The sequence below is a fragment of the Bos mutus genome, chromosome 28 (assembly GCF_027580195.1).
Source record: "Bos mutus isolate GX-2022 chromosome 28, NWIPB_WYAK_1.1, whole genome shotgun sequence".
Taxonomy (NCBI): Eukaryota; Metazoa; Chordata; class Mammalia; order Artiodactyla; family Bovidae; genus Bos; species Bos mutus.
In genome coordinates, this window is record NC_091644.1 from 22536884 (window position 1) to 22549832 (window position 12949).

The 12949-nt window shown below is 36.4% G+C and overlaps 1 protein-coding gene across 5 annotated transcripts in view; it reads left to right on the forward strand.

Moving 5' to 3' along the window:
- The window catches only part of CTNNA3 (catenin alpha 3), a 1958943-nt gene that overhangs the window by 1045559 nt on the left and 900435 nt on the right, over positions 1–12949 (forward strand). For all 5 annotated transcript variants that reach the window (XM_070364862.1, XM_070364864.1, XM_070364866.1 and 2 more), the window contains one exon: positions 9261–9413. In XM_070364862.1, the coding sequence (XP_070220963.1) occupies positions 9261–9413 (153 nt within the window). The remainder of the gene's footprint in view (positions 1–9260; positions 9414–12949) is intronic.

Here is a 12949-nt window from a genome sequence, read left to right on the forward strand (position 1 = left end):
ACTCATCACCAAACTTCCCACCACTTCCATCTCTACCTACAGACACATACACATCTTTGTAAATACGGATTGTTTAACTGGGTGCCTGACTTGCTCTGCTTATCCCCTACACAACTGCTAATTGATTGAGAATGTTTAAAACTAATATAAATGCTATTTCTGCCATGAAACCCTTGCCATTTTTATCAGCTAGAATTCCTCTTTTTTTCTTCCTGGAGTGCTTATAGCATTGATAGTTGTTTTAAAGCAATAACCATATTCTGTTTGTGTTTCTCTTATTTAGTGGCTTTTTCTTCACAATGGATTTTGAATCCTTAAAATGATAGTTATAACAGCATCTCTCATTTAGCAAATGCTTTCCATAGCTCTCTAACCACTCTAGTACTTACATTATTGGATTTTATCCCTAAAAAAATAAACAATGCCATAGCATTACTATCTCAATCCCTCAGGTGAGTCAGTTTACCCAGCAAAAGGTAGAGCCGAGGTTTCAGCCCACGTCCATCTAATCCCAGACCAAATTTGTGACCACTGTTTCAGGGGCCAGGGATAATGGCCTTTTGATTGTCAGAACTTTTAGTACATAATACACTGATTTACTATTATAATATTTTTTCTTCCTTAGTATGTATTTTACACGTTTTTACATTTCAATTTTCTTCTTTTAATTTCTTTTCTCCTTTATTTGAGCTCTGCATACATATTGAAATTCTATATAAGGAAGTTTTTTTTAAACCTTCTTTACTTCATTAAAAAAACTAAATCAAATCTACTCCACTTCTACTGAATTGTGCAGAGTGAAACAGATACTGGATTTCACCAAAGGTGGATTATTTTTTCATATATTAATATATTGAGAAATAACTGTTTCATTAATGCAAAAATAAAGACAAGATATGTCGAATAAAATAGGGTTCTAGTGAAAACAAACAAAACAGTTTGATTGATTCTATAGTTGCTGAATTTTTGAACTGCTATAGTCATCTCTTCTCCTTGTTGGGAGTTCAGTTCAGCTCAGTCACTCAGTTGTTCTGTTTGCGACCCCATGGACTGCAGCACGCCAGGCTTCCCTGTCCATTACCAACTCCCAGAGCCTACTCAAACTCATGTCCATAGAGTCGGTGATGCCATCCAACCATCTCATCCTCTGTCGTCCCCTTCTCCTACTACCCTCAATCTTTCCCTGCATCAGGATTTTTTGTAATGAGTCAGTTTTTTGCATCAGGTGACCAAAGTATTGGAGTTTCAGCTTCAGCATTAGTCCTTCCAATGAATATTCAGGACTGATTTCCTTTAGGATGGACTGGTTGGATCTCCTTGCAGTCCAAGGGACTCTCAAGAGGCTTCTCCAACACCACAGTTCAAAAGCATCAGTTCTTCAATGCTCAGCTTCTTTATAGTCAAACTCTCACATCCATACATGACTACTGGAAAAAACCATAGCTTTGACAGACGGACCTTTGTTGGCAAAGTAATGTCTCTGCTTTTTAATATTCTGTCTAGGTTGGTCATAACTTTTCTTAAAAGGAACATGCATCTTTTAATTTCATGGCTGCAGTCACCATCTGCAGTGATTTTGGAGCCCAAAAGTTAGTCTGTCACTGTTTCCATTGTTTCCACATCTATTTGCCATGAAGTGATGGGAGTGGGTGCCATGATCTTAGTTTTCTGAATGTTGAGTTTTAAGCAGACTGTTTCACTTTCCTTTTTCACTTTCATCAAGAGGCTCTTTAGTTCCTCTTCAACTTTCTGCCATAAGGGTGGTGTCATCTGTGTATTGGAGGTTATTAATATTTCTCTCAGAAATCTTGATTCCAGTTTGTGCTTCATCCAGCCCAGCATTTCTCATGATGTACTCTGCATATAAATTAAATAAGCAGGGTGACAATATACAGCCTTGATGTACTCCTTTCCCAATTTGGAACCAGTCTGTTGTTCCATATCCGGTTCTTACTGTTGCTTCTTGACCTGCATACAGATTTCTCAGGAGACAGCTCAAGTGGTCTGGGTATTCCCATCTCTTTTAGAATTTTGTTGGGAGTACCAGGGCCTACTCATAAAAATATATGTAGGTTCTTATACCTCCTCCTTATCATTCTCTTCATCAAATAATAAGTATCCATAAGAAACACATCTCATTAAGCTGACACAGAGTGTATATGCTGAATTAATTATTGCATTATTATTATATAACATAGTTCCTATGTTAATTGAGTTTAAAAGTCATATTTTGCTACTTGACTTAAAATGACAGTCATGTACACAAATATAAGTTTCATGGTTTTCTGAGGATGATTCTTTTCTAAAACACTTTCTTTTCTTTTCAATCCTCTTCTACTCACAATTTTTCTCATCCCTTATTTGGTAGGGCTGTGAGTGTGTGCAGGGTTTTCTTACAGTTTTAAGACATAGCTCCCACTTTTGGGTTTCCATTGTAGAGAAATATAGTATTTTATTTGAGATCTCATACCATTTACATCAGTGGGAAATAGAAAAATTGATGTCTCAAAGCCTTTTATTAAACTGTAGTGAGAAAAGGTAGAAAACCCCTCAATTTAGTTTTGTGCCTGGCAGGTTTCATTTCTGACCACAAACAGATATTTACTGAAAACTAACTCCTATTGTCCTCTCACTAACTTCATATTTAAGTGCTGTGGCTTCTAAGATTGTCCTATTTTTACACTGGCTTGTTGGATTCTTCTTTAAAGTTTTTTCACCCAAATGAAAGGAATGAATTGTTTCACTCGGTAGGAAAATAGTATAGAAATAAACAAGATAGATCCTACTTAGTTATTACACATGGATATTGATGACTGTACAATTTCAATGAAAAAATTTCCTATAAATATGTCAGAACATATAAAGGAAATTTCTTATCATAGCTTTCAGTGTCTTCCATAGCTTGTCCCATGTTCATTTATAGTTTTATCTCATGTCCTCTTTCACAGCTAGCCATAATACAGGAGATGGCAGAATTAAACTGAGTGTTTTGCAAAAAGTGGCAAAGTGTGATCATCAATGGGCAGTTATGTAAGACATCAGAGTCTGTTACTTGCTATGTGAGCAAACAGCACTAACACCAGATGCATGAGTCCACTTTGTATTGGATTCTCCTGAAAGCAGATCCAAAGACTGAGGCCTTTATTCAGGTCATGTATTTGAGAGGTAATTACTAGCAGCAAGTGTAAAAGAACCTCAAGCATAAAAGAACAGGCAGGAAAGGAGGAACCAATATATTATTGAGGTTGTCACTATAGGCATCAGTTGCTTAAGGACCTCTGAGAAGGGACAGAATGTCTCCCAGAATTGTCTGATCAGTAGATGGAAGCTGAGAATTTTATCCAGTGGCTCCCATCCCCATTGGATGAGGGTCACTTCTAGTGGTGTTGAGTTTCCAGAACTTGCAGGCTATTTGTGCTTGACCTGAGAATCTCCTAGAGACTTGGAGCAGGCCCTGAGAAGGAATAACAGAATGAAGCATGGAATACACTTGAGGTGGGATGTCTTTGGAGGACATAGAACTGTCCCCAGGAATAACAGCTGGAATCAGAGACTGGTCCAGTGGTGAGATGTAAAGCACCAAAGGCCTCTAATGTAGTCTGTAATCATAGCTATGAATGTGAGGGTAAATGATCAGAAATTAGTAAGAGAGATGATCTGGTGAGAAAAGGGTGGGTTGGTTTCATTAATTGTGCTGTTTGTTGTTTGTGTGGGGTGAAGGTGCTTTCGAAAAAGATGTCCCCCTGCCTGCTGACTGCGTGCTATACCTTAAGGGTATCTCTCACGTCTAACACAAATCACCATTTTCCGGCCATTTCCTTCTGTCATCTTTTAATCTTTCAGTCTGAATTTTGTTCTTTTTACCTCAAATACCTTTCACTATTTCCATTCTGCCTAAGGAAATCCTATTTCAATCTTTAGCACCATATTCCAGTCACATCAGATGCTTGTGATTCGGGAGGATCTATTTTCTTTGCTCGTGATAATCTCTATTCCTAGAATATGATGTTTGCCAGCTCCAACTCTTAACATCCTAATCAGTTTTTAAAATGAATTATATATGTCACATCCTTATAGAAACCTCCTTAACCATGACAGTCAATTGTTTTTTATTTGTCTGCACTTCCTGTAAGATACTCATCAATCTCTGTCTCACTTCCTCCCTAAGTTACCCCATCTCAGTCATTCTAGTATTCCCCAAATTGCCTCAAATGGTGCTTTGCCCTTAGATAGATAACTCAAGATGAATTTGTTACATTGAATGAATATACAAATACTGAAGTTTCATTTTGCTCATTATGCATGGTAATATCTTGTATCAGGTAATTTTAGCCATTTTCCAACAGAATCATGAAAACATTGGCACAGAACTTATTTGAAAGCATATTTTCCAGTTCTGTCTTGTTCTACTGAATATAATATGTGGTACCCTTTTTCTCATTTATCATATTATGTAGTTAGCAACATGACTTAGAAAAAAAGCAAAAAATGTGTTCTGAAGTAACAGAACCGGACATGGAACAACAGACAGATTCCAAATTGGAAAAGGAGCACGTCAAGGCTGTATATTGTTATGCTGCTTATTTAACTTATGTGCAGAGTACATGTGAAATGCTGGGCTGGATGAAGCACAAGTTAGAGTCAAGATTGCAGAAAGAAATATCAGTAACCTCAGTTATGCAGATGACACCACCCTTATGGCAGAGAGCAAAGAGGAACTAACAGCCTCTTGATGAAAATGAAAGAGGAGAGTGAAAAAGCTGGCTTAAAACTCAACATTCAAAAAACTAAGATCATGGCATCCAGTCCCATTACTTCATGGCAAATAGATGGGGCAACAATGAAAACAGTGACAGATTTTATTATCCTGGGGTCCAAAATCACTGCAGATAGTGACTGCAGCCATGAAGTTAAAACTCTTGCTCCTTGGAAGAAAAGTTGTGACAAACCTAGATAGTGTATTAAGAAGCAGAGACATACTTTGCCAACAAAGGTCTGTAGAGTCAAAGCTATAGTTTTTCCAAAACTATATAGTCATGTGAGATGTTGGACCATAAAGAAGGCTGAACGTTAAAGAATTGATGCTTTTGAACTGTGGTGTTGGAGAAGACTCTTGAGAGTCCCTTGGACTGCAAGGAGAACAAACCTGCCAGTCCTAAAGGAAATCAACCCTGAATATTCATTAGAAAGACGGATGCTGAAGCTGCAATACTCTGGCCACCTGATGCACAGAGTTGACTCATTGGAAAAGCCCCTGATGCTGGGAAGCATTGATTGCAGAAGGAGAAGGGAACAACAGAAGACAAGATGGTTGGATGGCATCACTGACTCAGTGGATGTGAGTTTGAGAAAACTCCGGGAGATGGTGAGGGATAGGGAAACCTGAGCTGTGGCAGTCCATGTGGTGGCAAAGAGTCAGACATGACTAAGTCACTGAACAACAACAAATTTGGTTTAGTCTAAAAAAATTAATCAAAGAATTTATTATTTAATTAATAGTAAATCAGCTATACATCAAACTGCAACTCTATAGATATTTTAATATTTGTATATGAGGTGCTGAATGGAATGAGTAGCAGAGGAAATTAGTTGGAAACTCGAAGAAACAATAATGAAAAAAGGACAGGGAAGTAAATATCTTTAAAATGAAGGAAAGACAGTGTGGTTCCACTGAGGAAAGATGCAGACCAGAGCAAATATATCCGTCCTGGAAGGAGATTGCTGTAGTTATTCAAGTATTTACACAGATTGGCACAATCTAAGACAACAGTTATTTGTATTACTATCAATTTTTATATGGTAATACATCAAAATGTAATTTTTTAAAGCATAGGAGGACAACCTCAGTCTGACTTTCTGAGTTTATTATTAGTGTATAGGAATGCAAGGGATTTCTGTGTGTTGATTTTATATCCTGCAACTTTACTATAATCATTGATTAGTTCTAGTAATTTTCTCCCAGAATATTGGAAATAAAAGCAAAAATAAACAAATGGGACCTAATTAAACTTAAAATCTTCTGCACAACAAAGGAAACTATTAGCAAGGTGAAAAGGCAGCCTTCAGAATGGGAGAAAATAATAGCAAATGAAGCAACTGACAAACAACTAATCTCAAAAATATACAAGCAACTCCTACAGCTCAACTCCAGAAAAATAAATGACCCAATCAAAAAATGGGCCAAAGAACTAAATAGACATTTCTCCAAAGAAGACATACAGATGGCTAACAAACACATGAAAAGATGCTCAACATCACTCATTATCAGAGAAATGCAAATCAAAACCACTATGAGGTACCATTTCACGCCAGTCAGAATGGCTGCGATCCAAAAGTCTACAAGCAATAAATGCTGGAGAGGATGTGGAGAAAAGGGAACCCTCTTACACTGTTGGTGGGAATGCAAACTAGTACAGCCACTATGGAGAACAGTGTGGAGATTCCTTAAAAAAACTGGAAATAGAACTGCCTTATGATCCAGCAACCCCACTGCTGGGCATACACACTGAGGAAACCAGAAGGGAAAGAGACATGTGTACCCCAATGTTCATCGCAGCACTGTTTGTAATAGCCAGGACATGGAAGCAACCTAGATGCCCATCAGCAGATGAATGGATAAGAAAGCAGTGGTACATATACACAATGGAGTATTACTCAGCCATTAAAAAGAATACATTTGAATCAGTTCTAATGAGATAGATGAAACTGGAACCTATTATACAGAGTGAAGTAAGCCAGAAAGAAAAACACCAATACAGTATACTAACACATATATATAGAATTTAGAAAGATGGTAACAATAACCCTGTGTACGAGACAGCAAAAGAGACACTGATGTATAGATCAGTCTTATGGACTCTGTGGGAGAGGGAGAGGGTGGGGAGATTTGGGAGAATGGCATTGAAACATGTATAATATCATGTATGAAACGAGTCTCCAGTCCAGGTTTGATGCACGATACTAGATGCTTGGGGCTGGTGCAATGGGACGACCCAGAGGGAGGGTATGGGGAGGGAGGAGGGAGGAGTGTTCAGGATGGGGAACACAGGTATACCTGTGGTGGATTCATTTCGATATTTGGCAAAACTAATACAATATTGTAAAGTTTAAAAATAAAATAAAATTAAAAAAAATACAATTCTGAACCATTTTATCTTCTTGAAATTCCTGTCAGTCTCTTGATTTTCCTTTATTATAATATTTAATGGCACTTTCTCCTCCATTAGATTATCAGGAATCCTGTGTTTCCAACTTGACATTTCTCACAATATCTAGTTCTTGGTAGAAATTCAGGGGAAATGTGTTCAGAAATACTTGTTGAATTGAATGAAATCAAATACATAGAAAAAGAGATTCAACATATCTATAATGTAGGTATTACAGTTGTGTTTGGTAGGATAAGTTCATTTGTAGGGCATTGAAACAAATTTATTTGAAAGTATCCCTTTTGACTGTTGATCATTTGATCTGTGTTGCATGGCCATCATGTCAGTCTCTTTTTAAGGTCCTACTCTTTCATCTATCCAACATGCCCATATTACTCATAAGTGGTAATATTTTCTAAGATTTTATTCATGGACATCTCACTGTGAATGTCCCTCTATATCATTCTGTTCACCTCCTTGGTTTGAATTACCTACCATATGTATGCTGGCTTTCAATCCAGTATCTTTAGTGCAAATCTTCTCTTGGCCCTCCTTCTATATGTTAATGAAAGAAAAAAAGGATAAAAGGAAGAGAAGGTCATTGAAAATAACTCCACCTCCAAGAGATTTCTTCTACTTTTCTCTTACGTATGTAGAACTAATGCACCTTATAGTTGCCAGCTAACTCCTAACTTATCTGTTGTCTGACTCCACTTTTTGTGGACATCAAACACTTTGTGGACATCAAACAGCTTTGTGGACATCAAACAGCTCATTGTGGACATCTTTGTGGACATCAAACAGCTCATTCACTTAAGGTCTTTCCCTCTCCTGGAAACACTTAGCACTCTACACCCTGTGGAAGTAACTGCTCAGTAAATGTTAATTAGTTGCCGTTAGTGATTTACTTGTCTGCATGCTAAGCAGAATCTTTCCTTGGGGATCTTCCTATTGCCTTTGTGAAATTGTTGATAGCCATAAAATTTCACAGTTCTTCTGAGAAAGCACCACTATCTTAGATGAAGGTATTTTCTGCCCCCAAATCTATAACTATTATGGATATATCCTATCATTGCTAAAGGAAGAGAGACAGTGTTTTGTTTTGTTTTTCCATGTAGCTACATCATTCAACCCCTTGAAAGTATATTAATTCTCATGTAATCCAAAACTAGAATAAGTATCTCCTGGTTTTAAAATATATACTAAAATGTAATTTTCACAGAAGGCAAATTACAGATTCTGTCTGATAGCTATTCATATCTTTGTTTTATTACATAGGTTATTAAATTAAGTGAAGGAATTGACCAAAAGCTTTGGAACCATTCATTCTCATTGCCATTGTTAATGAAACATTCAAGATATTGTGATCCTTAAAAACTCAATATTATATAAATATAATGCATTATTTTTCCAACTTAGTTTTAAATTTCAGAAAATATCTGCTGAGTAGAATAATTGCCTGATTGTCATTTATAAGCTTACACATAATTTAATTTAAAAGAACTAATTGTAGCAGAATGTTATACTTGTTTAATAATTTAAGGTGTGAGGGCAAGAACAATTAATGCAAACAAAGAAAATTGGACATCAAAACTCATTTATTATTCTCCTTGCTCTATTAATCTGTTATCAACTGGCATAATCAGTGATCTAACTTGGTTTAATTACTTTGAAGTCTACAATTTAGCTAATCAAAATTTATCATGAGTTCTTCCTACAAGGCAGAAAACATTTTATAATTTTGTAATTATGAAAATACATGCTGAACCATGTTGTTTGTACACATGCATAAACATTATAAGAGTGCAATTTCTTTGAGGGAAAAATGGAGTACTGTCACTTATAATTTGACCTCTAGGCTAAGTACAGTTTAAGAAAAAAATAGTAATTTTTGAGAGCCAGAAAGCTATTGCTCAATAATTTTTTTTCTTGGATATTTACCTTGTTTCAGCTTTGTAAGTGACATTCATACACAGTCTTAAATATTATGATTTTAAAAGACTGTGCAAAAATATATAAAAGGAATTTTATAATTACTGAGATTGTAAAAATATGAAATAATATGAACCATTTCCTGGGGTGGAAAAAAAAACTGAATGTTTTACTTCTCCTCAGCTCCGTAAGGCTATCATAGATCATGTGTCAGACTCCTTTTTGGATACAACAGTCCCACTTCTGGTTCTCATTGAAGCTGCCAAGAATGGCCGGGAAAAGGAAATAAAAGAATATGCTGCAATATTCCGTGAACACACCAGCAGGCTTGTAGAGGTGAGTGCGCTGGAATTATAACTACTCTAAATCCAGGAGAATAGGGCTCTCATTCTGCATTTATAGCTGAACTGAGCTCAAATACAAACTTTTGACCATTTACAGCAAATGAAACAGAGATGGGCCAAAGTAATATGAAGGTATGTATCTCAAATTGTATGAACTATTCCCATTGGCTTGGAAAGGAACATTTTATAAATTAGAAAGAATTGTGAAAATATGATGAATATATTTTCTTAATACATTTTCTTTTCAGAGCTACACACACACGCACACAAAACCTGGTTAAACATGGATTTTATCATTACAAATATTGTCTTCATATTCTACTTTAAAAGTATTAGATGCTCTCTCTCATGCCATTTTATTGTTTCTCATCTTTTCATGATTATGTTACTCCTCAGCCTTTCAAATCATATTCAACTATGAAACATGACTGTAGAATGTAGGATATACAGGGATAGAGAAACCCAGAGTAATTAAGTAGAGATAGTGGATTGGTCCATGTCCCAGTAGAAGCAAGAGGAGATGATAATAAAACTATAATCCTCTTCTGCTTGGAAACTGGAGACATACCCCATGTTTTGGGAGGTGGGTTGGCATATGAAGGAGCTATGAAGTGCTGGGAAATTCCTAGAAGACAGATAATGAAATCTGCCATACTATGGGCATCAGTATTGCAGTCACGGTATAAGAGAAAGTCGAGTGGAAGAATGCCCAACTCCAGTAAAAAAGTGAGAGTACTCACAAGCCCAGGAACCAGTGGCAGAAAGGGGGAAATGTGGTTGGACTGATTCTCATACTGAACTAGTACCCATTAGTATGACTCTACCAGTTGATTTTGGCTTGTGTCTAGACTCATTGTCAGTGCCCATGCTGTGCTGATTATTAAATGTTTTGATTGCCAGAACCTTCCCATATAGGCCATGAACTCTGTGGTGGAACATGTGTTTGGGGGCCCAAATTGCTTATCAAATTTGTATTAGAAATAGTCACCACTTGAATTAGAAACACAGCATTCTATACAATATTTATGAAGGTGAAAGACTTTCCCAACATTTTTAATGTGGATCTGCTGGGAAGGAAGTTTCCATGTAACCAGCACTTCCACTATAAGCGTTCTGCACCCCAATCCTCACATTTAGAAAATGAGAGGAGTGGATAAATAAGTGGTTACTAAGAAAATTTCAGCCCTAAAACTGCCTTACCTCCAACTTTGAAATGTTTGAAGCTCCCAAGAATTCTATGAGAACAGGGCAACTGATATAATTCCCATTGGCCTTATGTGGAAATGACGTACAAAACCCAGACCGAGCTAATGAAGAGTCAAAGCTGAGTTCCAGGTTTGCTTGCATTTAACTAATCCAGTCAATTGCTTATTATTTATTTATATATTCCTTCTTGTACTCATTCCTCAAATATTTATTAACTATTCCCACAGGAAAATGTTAAAAATTAAAAGAGAGCAGAACAGAAGGAGCAAGTCATTAAAGGCACCAAACTAAATGCTGTCCCTATGAATCATAAACCTTTTGTCTAGAAATGTGTTTTCTAAGCTGAAGGAACACTAAATTATGAAAGTAACTTTTTAGTGAAAAATTCAGAGTAAAAGTTGGTTTCTGCTAATATTTCATCCTTACTTCTATTTTCAGTTTAGTTTCTAATGAGACATAAATCTCTTAAGGTGCTCGATGAAGGACTCCTTGATCACACAGTTTTGGGGAAAAAAGTTCTATTTGTCTTTGTGGAGATTTTACATTTCTGAAAAATCCAGATATAAAGAGATCTCTTTAAGTTAAATTTTCCCCAAATCAATTTACCTAAAGTATTCTTTCTTTCATAAAACTTATTAGAAAAATGCTGCCTTCCAGGACCCTTGAGAATACTACCTTAATTTTATTACAAAATGATAGTTTATTATTCTGTAGATAGAGCTCTAAGAATCTATTTTAAATTTTTAAGGATTTTGAAAATTCTATATTTAATGTGAATATGAAACAATAACAGATTTTTGAAATTTTGAGTTACTGAGGGATGGAGAATGGGTCTTATTCAACTATCTTTGTTCCCTTAGCACATTATAATGAGGTTATGTTGGCTTTGGAACATTTCAGTTCTCATTCTGTTATTACCTAGAAACTTGCCTTCAGTTCCAATAAGTTTTTACTACTTAACAAACATCCTCAAACTTAGTGCTTTAAAACAGTAATTTATTATTTACGATTATTCTCTTATTGATTTGCTTGTTGACTGGGCAGTTCTTATGTAGGGTCTCTCATGTTCTTGTTGTCAACTGTTGGTTGAAGATGAAGCCTTTCAAAGGTTTAACTAGGCTAGACCTCGAAGATGGTCCATTCACAAGTTTGAAAGTGCATGCTATCTGTCAGCTGGGAGCTTAGCTGTGGTTGTTGACTGGAGCACAAACCAATATATAGCTTTTCCATGTGGCTTCAGCGTCTTGCAGCATAATTTCTAGGTTCTGAGATGAGAAGTCCCAAGAGCAAGTCAGAAACAGGAAGTAGAGCTGACATTCCCTTAATGTCTGGGCCCAGAAGTTGATAGAGTGCAGTTTCCACTGTAGTTTATTGACTGAAGCAGTCACAGGGCCTGACCAAACACAAGGGGATAGGAGGGGGCATGAGACTCCACCTCTGGCTGGAAGGAGTAGCAGAATATTTGTGACCACCTTTAGTCTACACTTCTCTCCTCAGGGCTTCATTTGCTTCAGCTGTAAAGTGAGGGTTAAACAAGATAACCACCAAGGTCACTACCAGTTTCTAAAACTGTAAGATCTGACACATTACAAGAGACACTCTTACCTTTCTAAGAGATAAAGACATAGAAGAAAATGAAAATGGTTTTTAAGTGTACTGCTTGAACACTGGATTGTATATATCAAGGAGTTGGAGGGGGAGGAAGGAGCACTGCATTTATCTCCTGGGAAAATTCTTTTTTTGAAAGGAGCTGTCTAACCAAAGCAACAGAGAAAATCATCATTAATTTACTACAAACATTGAGACAGAAGTGTCTGGGACAGAGTCTGAGTACATAAGACAGCTCAAATATATCATTTTCAGAGGATATTGTGAGTTCACTTTGTATAGATTGCTTACCAGTCTTACCACCTCCTTTTTCCTTACCACTGCCCCTATACAGACATGCGCATATACCCATCTTATTTCCAAGCTGGGGTATCTGACATAGCAGGGCAAAAGTCTTAGAATCTAAATGACTTCAGGAAAAAACTATTTTCAGTCTGTCTGGGTTTTGATACCTCAACTCTGTCAGAGAAATCTGCAATCTAAACGTGAACTTGTTGAGGGAAGTCTTAAATGTGAAGAAAAAAAAGTCCATTTTTAAAGAATTCCTGTCAGATCTTTGGAGAAAAACTCCATGCTGTTTAAAGGAATGCTTTAGATAATGGTTAACTTGTGACTTCTATGAAAGGAATAGTAAAAATGTAGAACTGAACACAAAGGAAAAAAAAACACAAAATGGTAAGAAATTCTACGGGAAATATGTAGAAAACAAAAAAT